The following is a 25,400-nucleotide window of genomic DNA, read 5'->3' on the forward strand; positions in this document are numbered from 1 at the left end:
CTACTCCGCACCCTCCAGGTATTAGGGATGTTAAATATTGATTAATTGAATAGTCGATTAACCTCATGAATTCTTGTCGGTTAGTCGACTATTCTGTAGTCCCTGGGGGTGGGTCCAGAAGCCATTGTATTAGAGGCAGCAGCCTAGGGTGCCAGATGGGAGCTGGCCCTCAAGGGGAGCCAGTTTAAAAACTGTCAGGGGGAGGAAGGGGCTGAGCTCCAGGACCTGGCATGAGCCGGAACTGAGCCAGGCTGCCTGCCTGCTTGTCTTGTAATACACTTAAAATGCAGAGCCATAGGGAGGGTAGGTAACTGACTTAGTGTGAGCCAGGACTGAGCTGAACTGCTGGTCAACCTACTAAAAAAAATGTACTGGCAGGTGGCAGGGAAGGTGGCAGGGGGGAAATGCTTGTAGTCTGTAGACTATACCATTAACCTATAAGCTTTTGCTTATCAGTTAATGGATTACACTACATCCCTATAAGGTATATCAGATTCATCACTTTCCCCATATCCACAGAGTCAGTAACTTCGTCATAGTAGCCAATCAGGTTGGTCAGGCATGACTTGCCCTTGAAATCTAGATTAGGCCCATCCTTTGGAACCTTCAGTCTTCTCAGTGTCCAGATGTCTTGCAGCATACCTGGGTGTGTCCTCCTACATTGTATCTTCCTTGCTGGACTATGACTGGTCATGTCTGTTCATCAGCACCCATCCAGGTATTGTCTATCGCCCTTGTTACTGCTTCTGTAGAACAAGTATCGAGGTGCCTCTCAATCCCCTGGAAGGCCACTGGTGCTTTATTTATCTGCACGTTTGCAGGTACGGCTGCTTGCAACTCACGTTGGCCAGGAATGGCCAATCTCTATGATTCAACAAAAAAAGTTAAGAGCGTGTTATGTGCTCATGTGACCATGTACTCCATCTTGGACCACTAACTTCCCACATTCAGGAGTTGCAGTAGTCTAGTAAGGATGGCATGGTATGGTATTGCCACCTCTTCTTCTGCACAGCTACTAGCAGTGGTCCTGCCTTTGGAACTGGACACCGGGCTAGTAGCTGCTGTGCTCTGGCTGCCCAGTTCTGTTGGGCCCATACAAGGTTATGCAGAGGTGTGTGTGGACTTCCTGTATAGCAAGGATGGACAACCACATGAGATGGCAGTTAGCTCCTCCATGTTGCTGTTCATTCACTCTGAGAATTTGCAAATATTTTGCTTTTATTTTTCTGACTCTTCTGGAAAGATTATTATATTATCTTGCTTTTTGTTTTCTTATTTTAAAGAGTAATCATAGAATCACCATACAAAAGACACTTTAACTGAAAACAGTATCATAGAAGATTAGGGTTGGAAGAAACCTCAGGAGGTCATCGAGTCCAATCTCAAGCTCAAAGCAGGACCAACTCCAACTAAATCATCCCAGTCAGCGCTTTGTTAAACTGGGCTGTAAAACTTTCTAAGGATGGCGATTCCACCACCTCCCTAGGCAACCTATTCCAGTACTTCACCATCCTCCTAGTGCAATAGTTGTTTCCTAGTCAGAGCTATTTTTCCCCGTGATCTGTTATGAAACTCACTTTGGGAATTTTTGTAAATGAAGAAGGGAACTATTTTATTTGTCCTCTTCTGTACAGAGTTTAGATTTTGTAGGGTGATTTATATGTTGCTTTCAAGACCTCCCATTTTTTTGTCTGCATGTGAAATGTAGTTGCCAGTTCTCATCATGTCACACAGTTTAATATATACTCACATGCACAGATTTCAGTTATTTACATTAAATTAAACAACATTTTTTCATAAAATCCCTAATGCAGTAGTACACCAAACACGTTAAATATTGAGTATAATTTTATAATAAACCGTCTCTCAAGGCATTCTGTTACTATGGGTGAAATGATCTACATTTTTATATACAATTTCAGCGTTCAAGGAAGAGAAACAGAACTGAAATTCTCTATTTATGGTAACATGACAAATGTCATGTCTCACTTTCATATTTGACATCCGGGGCTTAAATAGATTTTGGTATATTAAAGTATCTTTATTAATAATGACTTAAACATGACAGATTAGATTTAAAACTGTAAGATGTAGAACACATTAAAAAGTAGGTATTCAGTTTTCTGTAATACTCTTTTAAATGTTAAATATATTGAAAACTAGGAAATACTTTAGTCTGTTTTCTTATTTTCTTTTTTGTTGTTATAGGTAGCTTGTATGCAGCTCATCAATGCTCTTGTAACATCTCCTGATGATCTGGACTTCAGGCTCCACATCAGAAATGAATTTATGCGCTCTGGATTGAAGGAGATATTGCCAGTGAGTGCCTCTGGAGTTTCTTTGCATTAATAGTAAAATTAGCAGACTACCTAAATTGGAGAAGTTGTATGAAATGCATTCTAGAATATTATACAAAGTCTGAGTATTAAAAAGGTCACTTACAAAATTTTATGATTTTAATGATAGAAAGTATGGAAGAGCATGATGTACAAATACATTTTCATGTATACTATAAATACTATTTCATATTGAGTAACTAAAGTAAGTTCTTGCAATGTTAAATACTTAAATAACATAAACTTATCAAAATTACTCAAAATTGAAGGCTTTATTTGTGTGTAATTACAAGTTTTGTGTGTCGTTCTACTGCTTTTTCTTTGCAGCAATTGAAATGTATAAAGAATGAGGCTTTAGATATCCAGCTGAAAGTCTTCAATGAGCACAAGGAAGAAGACATGATTGAGTTTTCTCATCGTTTGGAAGATATTAGATCTGAACTAGAATATCCTTTTGGGAGTGGGAACTTAATACATACAGACAATAATGCTTTATTACAGTGGTTCCCAACCTTTTTGAGCATGTAGACCTCTTTTTAATCTGTTAAAATTGCCCTTGGCACATGCTGCTTCCTCAGATTCTGTCTCCTCCATTCTCTGCACATCTACAGAGGATATGATGAGGGGGCTCGTGTAGCCAAAGGCAACTCCTGCCTTAGCACTCTGCTCTTGTCCGGGCATGGAGCCTTGGGGGAGAAAAAAAGGAAAAAGCAAGGATCGGGCCCACTGTGGGACTGGTAATGGGGAGAGGCCTGGAGCGTAAACAGCAGTGCAGCTGGTGGCTGGAATACAGATGGTGCCTTCTGGGGTATCAAGATCTCATCCCAGTGGTGGAAGGCAGTGAGTGCACAGCCGGTCATGGAAGGTGAGTCCTGGGCGAGAACCAACTGGAGGAAAAAGCCAGTCCTGTGGTGGGCCCAATCCTTACTTGTTCTGAACTTTCCATGGACCCCCCTATAGTACTGTTGTGGACCCCAAGGATGTGCGGGCCACAGGTTGGGAGCCACTGCTTTATTAGAAAATTCAATTCTGTTTCTGTTAGGAATATAAGATTTTTTTGTAGCACAAAACGTGACTGCACTGATTTTCTTTACTGTGTTTTGAATAGTATACTTTATTTAAGTAGTTTGTTTAAAAAAAATATATATCCTAGATTGGAAATAAAAGTTAGTTTTTTTCCTTAACTTCTTTACTGAAGCAAATGATGTTTACAATATGGTGTGGAATACAGTGAAGGATACTAATGCTGAGGGATATTTTCTTTCTATACTCCAGCATCTTTTGCTGATACGTAATGATTATTTTATACGGTAAGGTAAAATAGTTGTATCAGCTCTTTAATTCTTGTGTTTCTTTGTGCCAAACTGAATAATGGGAAAATAGCATCAATAAAATCCAGTGACAGACTAACTCAAAATAATGTATCAAATAGCAAAAACCGAGTTACTATTTAAAAAACGGATATTGCACAAATGGCAGCTTTACGTCAGAACAACATGGTGTTAAAGAAGAGAATGAACCCTGAATCAGAATAAATTATTTAATTGTTCTTACTTTCTTTTTAGTTAGAACATAGTTGTGCTTTAATTTAAGGCCCTGTCCATTTTGGGATCTGAATGGTATTAGCTACTTGTGTCATCTATAGCACATTATTAAACAAAATATAAAAATACTCTTCTTATTGATCATGGGAATCATACTTTATTCTTGCTAGAAATATGGCTTAAACAATAAGGCTAGATGGATAAAGATGCAATTTTATATCTACAGATGTTGATGTATTAGTTTCAATTAACATTACTTGTGCATTTGAATTTGAAGTGCCAGGTAAGCAGTTCAGGCATGTATAATATATATTTTACAAATTTGACCTCAAATAAATAAACTATAGGGTAACTGCTAAGTGGCAGTATATTTAGGTTGTCAAATAGTACTTTTGAAGTACTATCTTGGAATATTTTTTATAAACTCTAATATCTCTGTTTATGTTCATCAGTACTTCCGAATTGGGGAGAAATGCAGAGGGCCAGATAATTGCCTTTTATTTTGTTCAAATATGACAGAAATACAAGCTATTCAAGATAGCAATTGTTCTCAGCAGTATTGTTGGGGAATATTTTGGGATCATGCCAAAAACAGAAACAAAACAACTCATGTGAAACTAATCTGAGAGCTTTCTTTAATGGATAACAAATCTTTTGGATAAGGTGGAAGTGGTGGATGTGGTATACCTAAACTTTAATAAAACATTTGATAGGGTATTGCATAACCTTCTTATCATTAAACTAGGGAAATACAATCTAGATGGGGCTACTATAAGGTGTGTGCATTACTGCCTAGATAACTATTCTCAGAGAGGAGTTATTACTAGTTCACAGTCATGGTGGAAGGTGGGGGTTCAGCAGAGGTCAATTTTGGGTCTGGTTCTGTTCAATATCTTCATCAGTGATTTAGATATTGGCATAATGAGTATGCTTATTAAGTTTGCAGATGATATTAAAGTGGGAGGGGGTAGCAAGTGCTTTGGAGGATAAGGTCATAATTCAAAATGATCTGGACAAAATGGAGAAATTATTGGAGGTGAACAGGGTGAAGTTTAATAAGGACAAATGCAAAGTACTCCACTTAGGAGGGAACAATATGTTTCACACATACAGAATAGGAAATGACTGTCTAGGAAGCAGTACTGCAGAAAGGGATCTAGGGGTCACGTAGTGGAATGCAAGCTAAATGAGTCAACGGTATGACAATACTGCAAAAAAAGCAAATGTGATTCTGGGACTGAATTCACAGGAGTGTTGTGAGCAAGACACGAGAAGTGATTCCTTTGCTCTACTCTGAACTGATTAGGCCTCAGTCTGAGTGTTGTGTCCAGTTCTGGGCACCACCTTTTAGGGAACACATGAAGAAACTGGAGAGTGTCCGGAAAAGAGCAACAAGAATGATTAAAGGTCTAGAAACATGACCTCTGAGGGAAGTATGAAAGAACTGGGTTTGTTTAATTTGAAAGAGAGAACTGAGAAGGGATATTATAGCAGTTTTCAAGTATGTACAAGGGAACAAAATTATTCTCCTTGACATCTGATGACAGGACAAGAAGCAGCAGGCTTTAACTGAGGCAAGGGAGATTTATGTTGGATGTTAGGAAAAAATTCCTAACGGTTAGGATGGTTCAACAGTAGAATAAATTGCCTTGAGGTTGTGGAATCTCCATCACTGGATATATTTAAGATCAGGTTGAATGGACATCAGTTGGGGATGATGTACATGGTGCTTGATTGTGTTGTGAGGACAGGAGACTGGCTTTGATGACCTCTTGAGGTACCTTCCACTTCTAATATTCTAGTATTCTATGAAAAACAACACATTCATGTACAGAATATTAACATTCAAATATGATTTAAAATTGAGTTAAGTATCTTCTAGTTTGGACCAGCAGGGTCTATGTGGGGCAGTAATAGGACAACTCTTTAGAGATTCTACAAATCACACCTTCATAGTCCAGACTGCTTGTCCTTAATGAAGACTTGATCAGTCATTTCCCTAAGATCATTGTTTTGACTGCAGCCTCATTTTACTAACCTTTTCTAATCCCATCGTTAGGTTTTTTGATAAAGATAGTCTCTTAACTAGTTATGGCCTTGTATCATCCAAGATATGATTTTTAGTTTCTTAATCTTTAATAGTTCCTTTTGAGTGCGTACTCCCATTTACTTCTCTCTGTGAAAGTGTCCTGATGGCCATAATCTTGTCCAGAAGGCTGGGGCAGCTGCAAGCCCTTGTAGTAGAGCCCTGCGGCACAGTTTTTTTTAATAAGGGCATGTCCTGTCAGCCCTTATCCCATGTTTGTAACAAAGGTTGTTTTAGGTATTCACTGCTGTGAAATGATTTGCTTACCAACATTCTTACCCAAGTCACATACTGTAATTTAATGAATATATCCCGTGGGTTATATTCATTTTTACAAACCCTGCACCCTCCTCCCTGCGGGGTATACTCGGGTGCGGGGTATACAAAAATTTTTTTTCACATCGCCTGGTTCCTGCGCAGCCTCCAGCCTCTGGGCGGTGAGCACTCCCTTGCCTGGTTCCTGCAGCCTCCAGCCTCTGGGCGGTGAGCACTCCCTTGCCTGGTTCCTGCAGCCTCCAGCCTCTGGGCGGTGAGCGCTCCCTCGCTTGGTTCCTGCACAGCCTCTGAGCGGGGGAGTGCTCCCCGCCTGTTTCCTCCACAGTCGTAGGAAGGGGCAGGGGGAGCGCTCATCCAGCTGCACAGGAACCAGGCGGTGAGCGCTCCCCCCGCCTGGAGGCTGGTGGCTGGCAGCTGCGCGGGAACCGGGCGGGGGAGCGCTCACCGCCCGGAGGCTGGAGGCTGCGCAGGAACTGGGCGGTGAGTGGCTGGCTAATTTCTGCCCTCCCCTCCCCCGCACCATAAATATACCCCCGGCACAGCCTTGTATACCCCGCGGATTATACTCATGTGCGGGGTATACAAGATTCTCCTTTGAGTGGTCCCCGTGGGTGCTCCACTCTGGATGCTGGTGTGTCCTCGCGCCGGAGACTTTTCTAGCTGTTTTTGCCGTGCTGCGCAGGCACTGTGGCGCCCTCTATTGTTGTTGGAATTGAAGGGCGCCTGCCCTTCAATAGATCTTTCTATGTTCTACAGACCTCAAGGAACTTTGTTGTAGGAAAATGCTTTCAACTTCTGATGAATGCAGACCAACAACATGGTCATCCGTACACAAATTTTATCAGAAATTAAACTCTTACTCTTCTAGAGACAATGGTGGCTATACTGTCTGTTTTCTGATAGAAATTGAGTCCTGATTAACTTCTGAACTACTCAGCAATCACCTTACATGGAATGGACATTTGCAATGACTTTAAAAAGGGGATGTATTTTCTCTTTGCTGTTTTATAACTGTTGTTCTTTGAGATTTGTTGAACATGTGCATTTCATGACCAGCTTTCCTTCCCCTCTGCTTCAGAATTAGTTCATTGTAGTTCATGTGGGTTTGGTGTGGTTCTGCTCTTTATATGCCCACCTGAAAATACAAGCAGGTACAGGATTCATGCATCACTCTGTTGGATACAACTATAGAAAACACTTTGGCTTCAGTGAATCAGGCACGTAAATTACTGACATGGAATAGATATGTGTAGCATATCACAAAGAGCAATACAGTAGTTACAGAATAAGTGAGTAACCATTGTATTCAAGTGTTTCTAGCCTACCTTCACTTCAAGAAAGCTAAGTTTGACTAGAGAGTCTCCAATACTGACATTTAAGAACAAAATTTTAATTTTGTAATGCATAGCGTTTGCCTCATGTACTGCTTTAAAGAATCTGCACTTGCTTTTCTTGTGACATGAGGTCATCCTCTTAGCTGTAATAAACTGAATGGTAGACTATTGAGATCCATGCTATTGTCATGAAGAAAAGGTGTCATTTAGGCTGCTGGACAGATGCTATCACAAGGAAAACTCTTTACTGCAAGACTTTCATTGCCGGCCAACATTTACATCCCTCAGGTCTGTGATTGATATTACGTGAGTAGAGAGAAAAGAGGACCAGGCAGCAGGAGAGCACATGCCAGGAGAAGAGGGAAAAAACTGCAGAGCACATATGAAGAAGGAAGGAGCTACTAGGCTGGGAAATATATGCCGTGATAGGGAAGGACTAGAGTTAGAGGGAAAGAAGTACAGAACTTATATATGAGGGAGAGAAAACAAGGGTGAGGATTTTTAAAAGTTTCAGAACTACTGGTTTAGCTGTATTTGCCTTTGAATGGTGAAATACTGTGAAGCTGTTGGAATTTAAAACTGTAACTCTATGAAGCTAAGTAATTCTAAATGCTTTAAGCACCAATGTATTTATTCTGGAATACCTTTGATTTATGGTTAATATAAGTGTGCACTGACAAATAAACCTACTGCAAAATGTTTTCCTTCTCTTTCCTCCTTTAGACCCCAGTATTTCAAATTAATTGAAGAATGTGTGTCCCAGATAGTTTTGCATCGAAGCGGGACAGACCCAGATTTCTCCTATCGTAAGAAGTTAGATATCAATTTAAGTCATTTGATAGGTAAGCACTGCTGTTAGATATGATTATTTTGTAGATATGTGTTTGTGTTTTTTATAAAGGCAAAGAGTTTAAATGGCATATAAATTAAAAAAAGTATAACTCTGGTTTTAGATGTTTGTGTAGATAAAGCAAAAATAGAGCACTTTGAAGAGAGAGCTTCACAACTTTCCAGGAAAGTAAGTAATTTTGAAATTATTTCAAACTTTCTAAACAGATATGAGTTTTATTAGATGACCATATAAATTTGTTACAGCAAATGGTGACGGTTCACAACATATTTTTATTTTTGAGTAACCATGTTTTTTTTCCTATGAAGGAAAAAAGTGTTGTATGTGTGTAATATGCAAAAGGCAGGTATCTAGTGCAAATACTATAATTGGTAGATTTTTATTTTAAATTCCAAACTGTAAACCTTAACTTTAATAACTGAGAAATTCAAGTCTTGTAGATGGCTGGAGTTGTATGTTACAGACCTTTTGTATGTTACAGACCAGTGGAATAAACTGAGATAGATTGAGAATAAAACCTAACACATTTTATAGTCTAAACAGAATATGTAATAACTCTCAGATTTGTCAGACTTCTCCATTTACTCTGTGTTCTTGAATAGTGTATTCCTGTACATGACTTAAGTCTTGGTGTGGTGGTGATATTCCCAAACTGATCTTTGAAGACACTTTTTACCTAGTAAAGTCCTTTTAACTAAATAATTGATATAAATTATAAAACTGTTTGACTGGACATGAGAACGCCTGCTTTAACACACCAGATTGCTGTATCAGATTTCATACATTGAAACACACGATACTGCGGCTATTGGCTTTGTGTTGAAAGATCAAGAAAATATTAGATTTTTCTGAAGAAATATAGCAGTGTCGATCATATCAATTAAAGTCTCATGTTGTTTTTTTCCTTACAGTTAGAAAAAGAATTTATAGTTCATCAGGAGACACAGTCTCTACTGCAGAAAAAAGAAGAGAAAATCAGTGAGCTAGAAGCAGAATTACAGGCTTTTAAATCCATGGTAATAAGACGATGTTAAATAACATTATTCTATACTGTAATGTCACTAGTGAAACAAGCATTCTTAATTTAATACTTTTGATACCGTAATACAATGTGTGATTTAAAAAAAAAAAATCAACTTATTTTCAAAAACATAGTTAACTATCAGTTCCTTTATTTTTCTGTGAGCCACAAATGTTTATAAAAAAGAATTGCAGTATAACATTAATTAGCTGTGCGAACTCCCAGTTGATCCCTGTTTTGTGCCTAGGCTTTCGCTAATTGAACTAGTTCCTTATATTTTATTTGGGTTTTACTTTGCTTGTCACATATTTCCTAAATAATTAACCACAAAGGGTAAGAAATCTTCTACTTGTGGATTTGGCATTCATCACTGATCTTTATCCCACCACAGGAAATTATTCCTCGTGCAATTTATTTTGCTGAACCTTCAGCCATGGGTATCCTGCAGTGAAAGATAACCTACAGCTGAATGAGAACACTTTCTGATAATTTTTCAATTTCCAAAAGTAAACAGATTTTAAAAGGTGACAAAAAAGAAAGTAAATCCTGATTTCAAAGGAGATATCTTATATACAACTGTTGAACATTTAACATTTAGATAGTAAGAATATATGACCAAAGGATTTCACAGAGTTAGAGCCAGGAGTAAAAGGAATATAATCTATGCATTGACTAGAAGCACTTCTCCTTGAGTAAAATATACATATAGAAAAACACACACACAATTTTCTTCAGGTGCTTCTATGGAATGTGTGCATGTACAGCATGCACTGTTGCTGGAGACTGTCAAGAGATTTGAATACTTATTGTACTCCTGATGTACACACTTCAAACCGTATTGTGTACAGATGTGGTTGCCTCATCTCAAAAAAGACATATTGACATTGGAAAAGGTTCAGAGAAGAGCAACAAAAATAATTAGGGGTTTGGAATGAGTCCCATATGAAGAGAGATTAAAAAGATTTGGACTTTTCAGTTTAGAATGGAGGAGACTAAGGGGGGATATGATAGAGGTCTATAAAATCATGACTTGCGTGGAAAAAGTGAATGAGAAAAATTTATTTACTTTCATAATATAAGAACTAGGGGTCACCAAATGAAATTAATAGGCAGCAGGTTTAAAACAAAAATAAGTTTTTCATCACTCCACACATAGCCAACCTATGGAACGTCTTGTCAGAGGATGCAGTGAAGGCTAGAACTTGAACAAGGTTCAGAAAAGAGCTAGATAGATGCATGGAGGTTAGGTCCATCAATGGCTATTAGCCAAGATTGGTAGCAGTGATGTCCCTAGCCTCTGTTTGTTTGTAAATGGATGGCAGGAGAGGGATCACGTGGTGGTCACCTGTTGTGTTCCCTCCCTTTGGGGCATGTAGTATTGGCCACTGTCGGCAGGCAGGATACTGGACCAGATAGACCTTTGGTCTGACCGAGTGTGGCCATTATGTTCTTATTTAACCACTCGCACATTGTTTTGTAGTGATAGAGGCAGTAAATAAAAAGGATCAGCAGGGTCACCAAGCTCCAGCAAAGAAGTTGAAGGATGCTAAGCACCATGACACATTTTGCCTCGTCTATTCCAGAGGGACCTACTATTCAGGATAGCAAATGAGCAAGCCGTTCTGAGCTGCTATGATTACAACTCCTGGATTTCTCTTCTAAAATACAAGGACTAGCTGCCCCACAAGTCACAGGATGAATTTGCCACCTTGATCCAGGAGGGCAAGACTTTATCCTGCACCCGTCTCCAGGCGGCACTACATACTGGGGAGTTGGTAGCGTGAGTTCTTGTCTCTGGCATCACCATATGAAATGTCACTTGGCTTCAACCCGTGAGGCTCCCTCCTGAGATCCAACAAATTCTCCAGGACCTTCCCTTTGACAGAATGGCCACCTGCCGAGCAAACAAACTTTCACCGGCATAGCCTTAAGGACATCAGGAACGCTATGAATTATTTGGGCATACATACCCAGTCAACACAATATAAAGCTTTCAAGCCTTGGCCCTTGCCAGAGGTTCTTCCCTTCTTGCACTAGGGTTGACTACGCCCATTGGCACCCACAAGTTGGGTGGATACTCCCTCTATAAGTTGTCTCGGTCCCAGTCTGGTAACCACCAGAGTCAAAGTGCTCTTTTGGCACAAAGCAGCCCTTCTGAAGTTGCACTAGAGGATGAAGTGTACCTATGTTGCCAGATCCTTCCCTGCCCTTTCTCAGCTGACGGTCTCATTTTCACCTACATTGGGCTGGCATTACTTTGGACTACTTTGGGTCCTTCCGATGGTGGTTGTGATCTACTCTCATTCTGCTACCGCCCCCTTCCCCTGCTTGTCCCTCTTCAGGGATCCCTCTCACGAGCAATTCCTGGTTCAGGAGGTGCAATGGAGAAGCTCCCTCAGGAACTCACAGGCAGGGGTTGCTACTCTTGATACTTCCTTTTCCTCAAGGCAAAGGAGGACCGTCACCCCCAACCTGGACCTCAGGGAGCTCAACATTTTAGCACAAGTTCTGGATGGTTTCCTTGGGCTCCATCATCCCTTTATTGCACCCTGGGGATTGGTATGCTGCCCTCGCCTACTTTCATATTGCAATCAGATCCTTGTACAGATGGTACCTCTGCTTTCTGGCGGGGCAGACACACTTTCAGTTCATGGTCTTGCCCTTTTGGTGTTTCAGTTGATGGTCCTGTTTATGGTGCCCTGTTTCTTTGCCACATGTATGGTAGTGCTGGTGACCTTCCTCAGGCTTTACAAGGTATAGGTTTACCCATATAGGGGTAACTGGTTCTTGTGGGGCTGTTGCTGTCAGCATGTGGAGGTGCAAGTCACCTTTACCTGGGCTACCATAGATGCCTGGATCTGCTGCTTACTTGTGAAAAGTCAGCTCTCATTCCCACTCAAAGGCTTGAGTTCATCGGAGCAGTGACAGCCCCAGGGCATTGCTGCCAGAGCAACGCTTCAGTGTTAACTCAGCTTCTCAGGTTGTTTTACTGACTTTGCATTCACCGCAGCCAGAACATGCTTCAAATTCCTGGGTCACTTGGTAGCGTGCACGTGTGTAGTCCCATTTGCTAGGCTCCACCTTCAGCTTTTACAATCTTGGCTGGTCTAGACATACCATCCAGGGTATGACAGCATTGACATGGTAGTCATGGTTCTCTGCCATGTCGTTCATGGCCTCTGGTGGTGGCTAAACCCACAGTCAGTGATGGCTACTATCTCTTTTCATGCCCTGCAATTTAGTGTCCTGGTCATAAACATGTCCACTTCAGGCTGAGGGCTCACTTAGGGGAACTCACCACTCAACCAATATGGACAATGAAGGAGTTGTCTCCACATCAATGTGCATGACGGCTGGGCAGTCCACCTCTCATGTCTTGAATGTAGAATAGAAATGCAATGATGGTGCATGGTGGTAATGATACATCATATGGCTGCCATTTACTACATCAACTCATTCATCCCTCCTCTGCTCAGAATCCCTTTGTCCATATCCTACTGTGTTCACCTGGAAGCATCATACCTCCCAGGGTTCCACAACCAGCTGGCAGATCACCTCAGCTGCTGCTTGTGTGCTTATGAAAGGTCAGTGCGGCCGGCCATTCTATACGCTCTTTTGCAGTATTGGGAGTTCCCCAGGTAGACCTCTTGGTCATTTGGGACAATTGGAAGTAATCGTGCTTTTGCTTGTTCTGGAGTCTCAGCTCAGGATCCCTAGTGGACAATGTCTTTATTCCTTGGTGAACTTCCCTACTGCATCCATTCCTGCTGGCTCACAAGGTGCTTTTCAAACTCTGCAGGGATATGGTGAATGTTACCTGATAACCTGTGCTTTGGCCCATAAGCACTGGTACCCTACCGTTGTGGAGCTGTTGGTACAACCTTCTGTTCCACTTCTTCTCCCCCTGGACTTAATTAAGGAAGACTGTAGTTGCTTTCTCCACCTGGACTTACGTTATCTTCAGCTCATGGCATGGTAGTTGTTCGGTTGAATCCTGAGAAGCAGACCTGCTCAGAATAGGTCCTCCATGCCTTTCTGAGCAGTAGAAAGCCCTCTACTAGATTTACACATCCGACTAAATGGAAGTGTTTCTCCTGTTAGTGTCTGCAATGTAATGTGGAACCATTGTTGGGCTCTATCCCTTACATGTTGGAGTACCTGATGTCCCTATACCAGCAGGGTTTTGCGACAAAGCCCTGGTTGGGATGTTTTAGTTAGGTCTTCCTTTGGGCAGGGGATGACCTCCTGATTTTATGATTTCCTATCTGAAAGTGCCTGGCAGATGTCTTAGCTTTCCACCCAGGGAAGCCAGTCGCTTGGTTTTTGCAAACTCTCTGGTTGAATGCTTCCTTGAGGGTATGGATAGATTCCACCCTGCAGGCTGGTGCCCTGTCTCTACTTGGATTCTCACCACAGTCCTTTTGATCTGAGGTTTGATCTGAGGAAGTGGGTCTGGCCCACGAAAGCTCATCACCTAATAAACCATCTTGTTAGTCTTTAAAGTGCTACATAGTCCTGTATTTTGTCACAGTCCTTCTGGCGTTCATGGATTCCTCCTCCCTTTGAGCTCTTGGCCATGTGCTTTCTGCTTTTCCTCCCATTAAAGGTGGCTTTCTTGGTCACCATCAACTGTGCTCAATGGGTGTCAGAGCAGCACACCCTAATGTCAGAGCCCTCATACCCTGTCTCTATAATGCCAAAGCCCAACTTTGTCCTTACCCAGCTTTCTTCCCAAAAGTGGTCTCTAGCTTTCACGCTAGGCAGGACATATTCCTTCCTGTTGACTATCTTAAGCACCAGCAGATCTTATGGGAACAAAGACTGCACTCTCTTGATGTCAGGCGAGCTCTCACCTTCTACATGGACCAGACCATGCCCTTTTGCAAGTCCTGGCAGCTGTTTGTGGCGGTGGCAGATTGTGTGAAGGGGCTGCCAGTTTTATTGCAGCACATTTCCAGAAGGTAATCTCACCAATGTTTCCCTGCCTCCTCTGACAGTGCATTCTGTTTAGGCCTGCTTGGCTGCTTTCCTGGCCCATGTACCTCTCCTGGAGATCTGTAGAGCTTCAATGTGGTCTTTGGTGTATACCTTCTCATTGCATTATGCCGTTGTGCAACAGTGCAGTCAGGATGCAGCCTTCAGTGTTGAGATACTTGTCAGCTATGCTTTGGTTCTGGCCCTTCTGGGTAAGGCTTGCAAATCATGTAATTGGAATAGATATGTGCAAGTACTCAAAGTAGGAAAAGAATAGTTAATTACTTTCGTAACTTTTGTTCTTTGAGATGTGTTGCTCAGACCTGTTCTATACCCATTCTCCTTTCCCACTATCTTGCCAGGAGTAGCTGGCCAGAAGGAACTGAGGGGTGGTCGCATTGGCAGGGTCATATATGGTATACCACACCGGTACCACTCAAGGGGGCTCCACAGTCAAATAGATTGATAGCAACTAGGGTAAAGCTTTCTGGCAGCACCTCATTGGAATAGATATAAACAACACATCTCAAAGAATAATGGTTAGAAAGGTGAATAACTTTTTTTCTGATCTCTATTATTGTCAATCAAGTCTTTGTTAAATATGTTTAAAACAATTTAAACATATTTTTCAGAAGAACAGAAAATATGGTTCATGCAAATATTAAAGACTTGTCTCCATATGTTCTCCAGGTGATAGAGAAGCAGTTTCACAATTAAGAAAATATTAATTGCATAATGTATGTTAAAAATATCAGTAAAACTCATGAGTGTCAAATATTACTTCATCAGGCATTGTACACCTTGCTTTTGTTATACCTTGGTTCCATTCCTGCCTTCAATCTGCTACTGAAAATTGAAAAACAGAGTAAAGTGTAGCTTTTCCCGAGAAAGAGTGTCTGTTGCACTTTTACTCTATGAATCATGTTTTGGGGTTTTCTTTCATATCAGCCACTGGTTGGTATATCCCGGTAAATTTGAAGCTCACCCTCCTTGAACAATCTCTGATGAATTTTTACTCTGAAACTGATCATGAAGACTTATGATGCCATAGCATTGATTAAATCTTCCAAACAAAGCTATTTTACCTTCACAATTGCTAATTAGAAACTTACTTTCTTCTAAGAATGTGAATGGCTTTTATCTATGAAATGAGATTGATTTCCGTGTCTCTTTTGTTTATGAAGTTAAATATGATCACTGGACCAAGCTAGTCCAGTTAAGCTAATGTTTCTGGATCCTTGATAGTTAGAATAGTTCTTGAGCTGTAATAGCAGCTCGAGGATTTGACCATCTTGATTTTGTTTTGCTTCTAACTCTGGCTGGATTAGATAAAAAAGTCCATCTAAGAATAAGAGAAATTACTTTAAGAAATACTCTGAAGAAGAGACAGAACTATGTAGCACTTTAAAGACTAACAAGACGCTCCTCACCTAATAAACCATCTTGTTAGTCTTTCAAGTGCTACATAGTTCTGTCTTTTGTGTCAGCTAGACCAGACTAACATGGCTGCATCTCTGTCACTATTCTGAAGAAGAGCTCTGTGTAAGCTTACCTCTTTCACCAACTTGTGTTGGAACATTAACAGATACTAAACCTCCCACCTTGTATGTCTTTGCAATTTTATCATGTCCATTGAAAGCAGGTGTTGAAGTCCATGTCTGTAAGTGTGTTTGTGTAACTGCTTCTGATTCTAAGTCTGTATTTGGAAGGCTAACATCCTTGCTGAAAGATGAGGCTGTAAAGAGATGTCAGTTTCAATAACATTCATATTTCATTGTGTCATGGAGGAGTCTGTCACATAAAGCATTGCTTTTGCATTTATTCATATGAACCTTATGGCTCCAATAGAGGAAAAACCCTGAAATGTTTGTTTTCTTCCTAGTATGGAGCTGTACCACATGGAGCAGATGCTCATTTTTTACCATCAACACAAGGAGGTGCATCTGTTCCTCCATCAGCTGCTGCAGAACCTCAACAGTTTCTGTTGCCTCCTCCACCAGCACCTTTTAATGGAGCATTGCCACCGCCTCCGCCTCCGCCTCCACCTCCACCACTACCACTTTTGAAGGGCTCAGGAATGCCTCCTCTTTTTGGTGCACCACCACCTCCACCACCACTGGGCTTTCCTGGAGTACAGTGGTCTCCTCCACCAAACATGTTGCCCTTTGGATTGAAGCCTAAAAAAGAGTTTAAACCTGAGATAACCATGAAAAGGCTCAATTGGTCAAAGGTAAAACTAAATGTGGAAAATTTCTGATGCTACATTTTATATAGAAAGAACAGTAGTTTTGCTTTGTGAGAAGAGTAAGTTGTCTAGAACAGTGGCTTGCAATCTTTTTGAGCATGTGGACTGCTTTTCAATCTATTAAAATTTTATGGACCCCCCCTCCCAACAATACAGCTGTTTTCAAAAGTTCCATTACTTGATAGTCATTTGAAATGTATAATAGTTGATTCTATCTTAAAAACAAATATAGTAGTATTGAGTACTGTACTTAATGAGATGGCTGGTGCTGTAGAATGGATTACAGTTTCTATTTTAAACTTTCAGTGGACTTGTTACAGTACCGCAGGGTCCGCAGACCACAGGTTGGGAACCACTGGTCTAGAATGCACACGGGTTTTTTGAAAATGTATTCATCTCTTAAGTCTTTAAGTGGCTTTACTCTTTCTTTCTTCTCCACTGTTTCCTCCTCTTTCAAATGACAGGATGTGTTTAAAAATATTCTGTTTGTATTTTTATCATGTATTATCTTTTATATTAATATAAACTTTTGGACCCAAAAAACTCAATGTCAAGACTTGCACGTAGACCAAAAACAAAATATATAATATTATATTCTTGTTCAGTCAGTTATGTTTAGAGAAGTTTGCATTATAACTGATAATGTTTTAAATCTCAACTCATGTCAAATATCCTATATTTATATACAGTGCACTGTTAGACCCACAACTAATAAGGTAGAGCTGATAAAATACTTCACGTTTATTAGAATCTCTTTGTCGATATTCATTTGTTGTGAGCACATTACCACAAAAATCAGAATTATGCTAGCAATTCTAAAAAAGTTGTGTAAAACTCAGTTTGGATTAAAGAAGTTGGTGTTAGGCCTGTTCTACATTAGGAGTGTAGGTCAAACGTAACTGAATTAGGTCTATTTTTCTAAGCCTGTTCTGTTGACTTGAAGGGCAGTTAGTCAGTTTGCTACTCCTCATTTTCATGAGGAATAACACTAAGTTTGACCTTGAATTGTTGACTTTAGGGTAATGCAGATGCAGAGGTGTGAACATCGACGTTCTTGGCCCTTGGGACGTGCCCCACAGTTGGTTCTTGTGAGTGCTCTGGCCAGGACTTTTAACTTCGCTGCTCTCCAGATACAGAAGAAAATTTGACTTAAGTTTTCTGTGTGGCCAGTGTGGCAAACAGACTGCAGAGCACACCTGGTAGCACACCTGACTATGAATGCCCAGGGTTGCAAACAAGTACCAGCATGGAGCATGCAGGAGATCCTGGACCTCATGGCTGTCTGGGGAGAGCAATCGGTTCTGGCAGAACTGCTAAGGAGTACAAGAAATGCTGATATTTATGCCAAGATCACACAGGATATAGTGGATGAAGGATATGACAGGGACATTGAGCAATGCTGTGTGAAATAAAGGAGCTGAGGCAGTTGCACTAGAAGACAAAGAAGGGAAACGCACAGTCTGGGTCAGTGCAGCAAACATGCTTCTTCTTTAAACAGCTGAATGGGATTGTAGAGGGGGATATGACTAGTTTCCCTAACGAATTCATGGATTCTTCCGAAGACACTCCTCCGGCAGCCTTAGGCAGCAGCATGGAGGACAGTGTGGATGAAGAGGAGTAGAAGGAGAATGGTGAACAGGTGAGTGGGGAAACCGATCTCACCGACAGCGAGGACCTTTCTATAATTTTGGGGACAATCCCCTCCTACCAGGACATCTTGCTGCTGGGTCCTGGTGGCGAGGATGGCACTTCTGGTGCGTTCACGTTTTCAGTCATGGTACAAGTGGGTTAAGGCAATTGGGTGTGATCTGTGGTGGACACTCTGTTTACACAGCAGGGGTTCCCTGGAACAGTTTAATGTGTCTGAAGATGGAGTGGGAATCCTCTCTCCATATCTCCATAAAGCGCTCAGAGAGACTCGTTCATCCTACTCACAGAGTTTCTGGAGTGGCCTGCCTTATTCCATCCTCTATGGTAGGATGCCGAAAATATTGCTGTATATGGTCCATGTTTCTGGCCACATTCACTCAGCGTCGGTTGCTTATCAGTATGTGTGATTCAGACAAGATTTACATTGCACATGACAACCTGGACGAAGCAGGGAAAGCTATATAGCTGGTACTACATCAGTACACCTGTTGGCTCATCCCCAACAAAGAATTGTTTGAGCTCCTGCCCTGCCACCATGTGAGCCACTACCCTTCCGCCATGTGCTGTCCGAACACTTCTCAGTGTCTGTGTGATCCTCTGCACCTCCACCACAGCTGGATCACCATCCGTTCCTGCCCACACGTTCCTTTGCATCTAAATGAACCCCTGCCCTTCTGCCACACGTGTACCACATTCACCTTCTGCTTGCAGGCTCCTTGGTGTCTGCGTGAGCCCCTGCCCTGCCACCATACATGGACCTCTGCTACCTGCAGGCTGTAGTGGGAAGGAGGTGCCGAATACATTGCATGAGCCTCTGTCCTGCTGCCGTGCCACTATGGCTCCCTTTTGAAAATGAAATTATTTGCAAGCACTTGTGTCACACATGCTTTCCAAGGAGAAGCAAAAGCGTGAACCCTGACCTGTTCCTTCCCATGCCTGCCACCAAATGAGCAGCTTCCTTAAGATCTCTGTGATGTACATGCTGCATAGCTGGTGCTTAAAAGCATAACTGTGGTTTGTATGTAACACATCCCTATTGCCTCTGGACAGACCTTCCTTTATGCGAAGAGATTAGGTTTTATTCTCCACATTGTATCTACTGTGAAGTCGGCCCTTCATTTCTCATTACTGCGGATGCCACAGTGAGCCTGCTACGTGCCCCCCCAAGTCGAGTTCCTCCTGCTGTTCGGCTATCACAGATATGAAGGTGAAAATATTGAAGGGGTACCCTTCTCAACTAGCAAATACAATCTTCCTACTTGGACTAGGCACGACTGAGTGCAGAAAAATTCTGCTGCAGGAAATGTGAGTGGAGTGTGAGGACAGGAATACCAAGTGAAGACACAGGAGAATAATGTGACAGTCATGGCAGAACAGGATAGCCAGATCAACAAGCACTCTCTCTGGCCCGTGTGGGTCCGCTTACCCTCCTCGCTAAGCTCCATATTTTCCTCTCCCAGGATTCCTAGAACGTGGGTGGAGGGCAGTCAAGGGCAGCCTCACAGTCATCGTGGCAAAGCCATCCACTATGTCCTGCATGTTTCCAAGAGTCACTGTCCTTCGCAGCAGACAGGTATTGATTGCCTTGGCCACTTGGATCACAGCAGTCTCCACTATAGATTTCTCCATTCCAAATTGATTCCCAACTGAAGGATAGTTGTCTGATATTAGGGTTTTTGCCCCTCATTTCTCAACTGTCATTCTGGTAATGCTGTACTTAAGAATAGGGGAAAACAATTTGCAAACTTCCATAAAAGTGGTCTTACACATGCAAACGTTTTGCAGCCACTGCTGATCGTCGTATACTCGCATAACTATGCAGTTCCACAATCTGCTTGTCTCATGGGGCCAGAACCAGTTTTCCACTGTGTCAAAAGGTTTGAATGCTTCCTTCATCTACCAATCACATATGTCAAGTGCTTCACAGAAGACTGTTTGTCTCCTCAGATTCTTCCTTGTTGCAGTGGGCCCTAGATGGGTTCTGTACTTAATGCGGCAAAAGGTGCAAGATGATTCTTATGATTGCTATAGTATTTGTTGCTGAATGGGTTCTATGCTGGTTTCCATGCTTACCCTGCTATGGTATCTGAATGGATAAGCAGGGGAAAAAAAGGGTGTGAAAAGATGGTTTGTTGTTGTTTTCAAGTGGAGGTATGGGAGAGAGGGAGGAGATGAGTTCATTACGGGATGTTGATGATGTATTCAGAAGCACCCGCTGCACTCCTTTGGTCCCATCAGTCATTAGGAACATCATCGGACTGCAAAGGAGCAACAGGAACTGAGAGAGCTATCCACAGTACATCGCTCTCAAAGTTGATGGTAGCTACCCTACTGGAGACGCGCACAGTGGGGACATGAACCTTTAATTTTATAAAAGGATGCTAAAAACCTGACCTTAGTAAAATTGACCTTATCACTTAGTGTAGTCAAGGCCTTAGTATTTAGACCTTTTAAAAATTAGAATCTCATTTCTTTTAAACAATACTCTTCTGCATATTAATATATATTACTGTATTTTGATCATTAGAAATCTTTGTAACACTGAAAACAGTGATCGAATTACTCTATGAACATGTAGCCTTTCAAGTGTCCAGTTGTTGCATTGTAGTATCATACCACTTAGAAAATCTAGTTGTAGACCAGTACTTCATAGTGTTGGGTGCTATGTATATATGAAACAAAAAGACATGTCCCAAAGGACTTATAATTGACATATAAAACAAGGGACAGCAGAACAACAGGTGAATATGGAGTACAGAGGAAACAATGAGATGTCGTTCAGCACGGTAGGTAGTGGTCTCGGCAACCAACTGCTTCACCATTCTTAAAATTGTACTTTACTGTAAGGTCAACAAAAGACTTAAGGAGGATTATACTACATTTGCAAGAAAACTTTGATCTCTTGTTGCTTTGCAGATTAGGCCACGTGAAATGACCGAAAACTGTTTCTGGGTAATAGCAGATGAAGATAAGTATGAGAATGCTGATTTGCTTGTCAAACTGGAGCATACGTTTTGTTGTCAAAAGAAAGGTAAATAATTTATTGACTTCTAAAGCTGTATTTTTTACTCAAAAATCACAGTGCAGTAATTTTAAAAATGTATTGTATATCAAACACTTTAACTCTGCATATTTTGTAGGAGAGCACATATGATATATAATCTGAAAAATGATAAATTTTAGTCACACTTAATTTTTATTAAAGGAATAATATTCTATTCCATCATTTTGAAAGCATTGTGTTATGTGAAAGTGAGAACAAAAACGTCTGTGAAAAATGACAACATGATTCCTTGTTATTTTTGACTTTTTTGTTTAATCATATTTTAAAATAATATCTGGTCATATAGTGTAAGAAGATGAGCTACTGACAAACTGGTGGGTCTCAATGTGGTGTCCCAAAATTGTTGTTTAGCTTGCAAATATATATGCTTTATTGATACACTATGAACATAGACAAGCCCACATTGAGTAAATATTGCTGAAATTAAACATCTGAGTATAATTGACTCAGGTTTTCTGGGGGACAGTTGGTAATCTTTTCATAAGCTCCCCCTCTTATTACAGATCAAGTCCTGCTCTTGTTAAATCTGTTTTTGACTCTGTTTTTTTAAGCCTGTGGAAAGGTCAGCTAGGCCACAGATAGTGAGAGGGCAGTCCTTTCTCTATAGTAGCTCTGGTTACCCTGCTCTTGGTTTTTTCCTCTCTTTTTCCAGTTGGGTTCTGTGTATGCTGCAGCCAAGAGTTTCCCCTTGAGAGGCTGTGTTTGTGTGTTGTTACTTTCTTTAACAGGAATATTAATGTTCTTATGTCTCCTTGACATCGGAGGGCCTGAACTTTGAGGTGTTTCCTTTCTCAGCAAAGTGGGGATGCAGACGGAATAGATTTGGTGGCAATAGATTAGGACTGCATTTAGCAGAAATTGTGAAAGTTCTTTCACTTTTTTAGTGATAGGGCATATTTCTGTCACAGCAATATTGAATTATGCTTTTAAGGAAATAAGAGTATTTTCATTAACATTGACAAATGAGGAAAACATTACATTCTATACTGAAACAGAGAAATAATTGTTTCTGTATCAAGTTGTTAATGTATGAAGCTACTATCAAAGTAGTGATTGTGATTATTGTTTTTATTTCTTAGGTGCTAGTGGCATGGTTTCAGATATTAATCTGGTATTAAGAACAGTATTGTTTGAAGTAACAGAATCTGATGCTTTTGTTATTGTGCATGGCAAGAATTACCTTTACTTCACAGTGATTAATAAATTGTAATCTATTAATCTTGCAACCAGCTGTGAATTTACAAGTTTTTGCGGAAGAGAGATCCTGAGGAACTTGCTGTCTAAAATATAGTGGGAGAAAAGTTTAATTTTCAAGACCAAAATTTTAAAGTACTTATGGAAGATGATTTTTTATTCTCTGATGAAAGCAGTTGTTCTTTCCTGTTTAGTGTGTCAAAGGTGTGTGTATCGAATGGAAAATACTTTGTGTTATTTTCTGTGTGAGAGAATTTCCAATGATGAGCTCTTTTCTGAATTAGTAATTGAACAAATATGGTATAGCTACTTTTAAACTAATATAAATTCTGCAGACTAGCAATTGTTGATGGTTCTGGATCATCACTAATAAACTGTATTTGATACTATTATCACTGGGACACGAAAGCAGTTTGCTTCAAGATATGTCATTAAGTATGTTTTAGGCCAACATAGTTTGCTGGAAAGAATCTTTTATTTAGAATTCCACAGATAGTTCCCAGATGTTTGATTAGTATCTTACTGGTGGAAAAGTGACAATTATTGTACAGACTAGCAGATATACCTGGCGTTGCTGAGGTCTTTAAGTAATGGGTCTTTCAGTTTGTATGGAAAATAAAAGGAAAATGTACATGATTTAGTTAAATGAGTGCACTTTTCAAAAATGAAGGAAAAATGTTTGTATTAATAAAAGAAGGAAAGTGACTCAAAGAATAGATAGAGCTTGTTGGTAGACAATATTTGCAGTTGATTTGTCTTCTGCTGGAATAAAAGGGAGTGGGAGTGCAGGAATGAGGACAGAAGACCAGGAAGGTTAGGGGGCCCAGGGCACGGGGTGGTGGGTGCTGGAATGGGGGCTGAGAGCATGAGATTTGGTGTGGGGGGGGGGCTGACGTCAGGGGATGGGTGTACAGAAGTCTGTGCAGGAGTTTGGGTGTTGGGGGGGCACAGGGCAGGAGATGCGAGTTCAAGAATGAGGGCAAAGGGCTCAGGTTGGCAGGCTGGGAGAGAGAGAGCGTACTGGAGCTGCCTTTGATAGTGTGAGTAGGCCTACTTTGGTGCAGGCTCCTCCCTGGAGACCAGGGTTGTGCTCCTCCCTGGGATCTGAATGGTGATGCTTTCTAAGAGTCTTGGGGATACGGTTACCAGTTCTGGTGTTGAGCTTGCTCCCCTCCCCCCATCATACCAATCACTCACCCATCGTTTAGGCAGATATGGTACCCTTACGCGCAACAAACTCTCTTCCAGACACTCCTTATCACAACTTCTAGAATGAACAATGCATTCTATGCCATACAGTTGAAACTGTGGCTCAAAGCCTGGGTCTTTCATGGTTCCAGCTCATAGAAGTATCATGCTCTGAAGAGATGCACAGTGTTCTTCTTTGAGTGATGTCCCCATGGGTGCTCCACTGTTGGAGTCGGGCTCGTCCCGGCACCATGGATCCGAGACTTGTGAAGCAGTGATGATTTGGGCTGTGCATGTGCGAGTGGAGAGCTGTGTTCCAGCTTGGAAGTAGCATGCCAGCTTTCCCCAGAGCCTGTAGTCATTCTTGATCTACTCAAGCTCATACCTTGCAATATCATTACTGCCACGTGGATGAGTAGCATGGGGTAGTTGTCAGAGGGCCTAATAATCCTTGATTATGCCTCTGTATCATCTCGGATACGGCACCTGACAGGCAGCATACCTCCCCAGATGACATGTCAGGGCAACAGATGGGCGTCTCTGTCTCCCTCAGAAGATAGTCTCCGACCAGCACTACCCTACATTTCCTCCTTGTAGTGGTGGCTGCAGACCTGTCAGCCGTGGGGTTAGAAGGCTTCTTCTCTTCTGCTTTAGGGAGTGATTCCTTATCTCCCTTATCTTCAGAACAGCGTAATGGTTGTCCAGTACCCCAGTGAGAGGGTTGGGAGCAGGGATGGAGCACTGCCGGAAGTGACCAGCTGCCAGTGTCCCCCTGAACAATCTCGTCCTTCATCAGTAGTGTGTTAGCAGTCTTTTGTAATGGGGTCCAAGAAGTCCAGTATCAGGTTCTGATGCCACTGTTACATTGTGTGCGGTGCTAGTCATAAGTATTTGTTCTTACTGTGCAGCATCTTCGAGGTCCTCATTTTCTTCCTGAATAGTCTCTAAATTGAGCATAGATTCTGCATTTGTCACTGCTGTTGCTATTTCTGTGTCATGATTAATGACCTCCTCATTTTGGGGAAGTGGCATTGAAATGTCATTTGTGGGTACAAAGTTTTTATCATTAGAACTGGAAGTTTCACCGTCTAATGACTAAGGTGTCCTCTACAAGAAATGATCTTATTGGCTTTTAACTCTTAACTGTTGTTTCACTCTGTTGCTTTGAGCATCTCTTATTTCCAAACTTTCAAATCTTTGCTTTGTTTTTATAAAGGGTTTCTTTTAAAACACAGCAATGCAAAAGAAAATAATTTTCTAAAGCCTATTTGTTATACAAAATGTTAATTGCATATATGTCACAAAGAATATTATGTAATAAGTTTGTAGGTGTTATTTACTATAGCCCTTATAGCCTTATTTCAAAGTATTGAAATTTTGTCTGCTAACATGTCCCATTAGTAAATGCCTCTAATACCTGGTGGCTACGTCTACAGTGGCCCCTTTTCCGAAAGGGGCATGCTAATTTCACAGGTTGTAATAGGGAAATCCGCGGGGGATTTAAATATCCCCCGCGGCATTTAAATAAAAATGTCTGCCGCTTTTTTCCGGCTTTTAGAAAAGCCGGAAAAGAGCGTCTACACTGGCCCCGATCCTCCGGAAAAAAGCCCTTTTTTCCGGAGGATCTCTTATTCCTAC

The 25,400-nt window shown here is 41.2% G+C and overlaps 1 protein-coding gene across 3 annotated transcripts in view; it reads left to right on the forward strand.

Moving 5' to 3' along the window:
- Positions 1-25,400, forward strand: part of DIAPH3 (diaphanous related formin 3) — a 456,179-nt gene that overhangs the window by 93,368 nt on the left and 337,411 nt on the right. For all 3 annotated transcript variants that reach the window (XM_075918922.1, XM_006113561.4, XM_075918921.1), the window contains 8 exons: positions 2,209-2,319; positions 2,664-2,782; positions 3,530-3,646; positions 8,300-8,418; positions 8,530-8,594; positions 9,338-9,442; positions 16,304-16,651; positions 21,233-21,347. In XM_075918922.1, coding sequence (XP_075775037.1) covers positions 2,209-2,319; positions 2,664-2,782; positions 3,530-3,646; positions 8,300-8,418; positions 8,530-8,594; positions 9,338-9,442; positions 16,304-16,651; positions 21,233-21,347 — 1,099 coding nt within the window. The remainder of the gene's footprint in view (positions 1-2,208; positions 2,320-2,663; positions 2,783-3,529; positions 3,647-8,299; positions 8,419-8,529; positions 8,595-9,337; positions 9,443-16,303; positions 16,652-21,232; positions 21,348-25,400) is intronic.

The sequence above is a fragment of the Pelodiscus sinensis genome, chromosome 1 (assembly GCF_049634645.1).
Source record: "Pelodiscus sinensis isolate JC-2024 chromosome 1, ASM4963464v1, whole genome shotgun sequence".
NCBI lineage: Eukaryota > Metazoa > Chordata > Testudines > Trionychidae > Pelodiscus > Pelodiscus sinensis.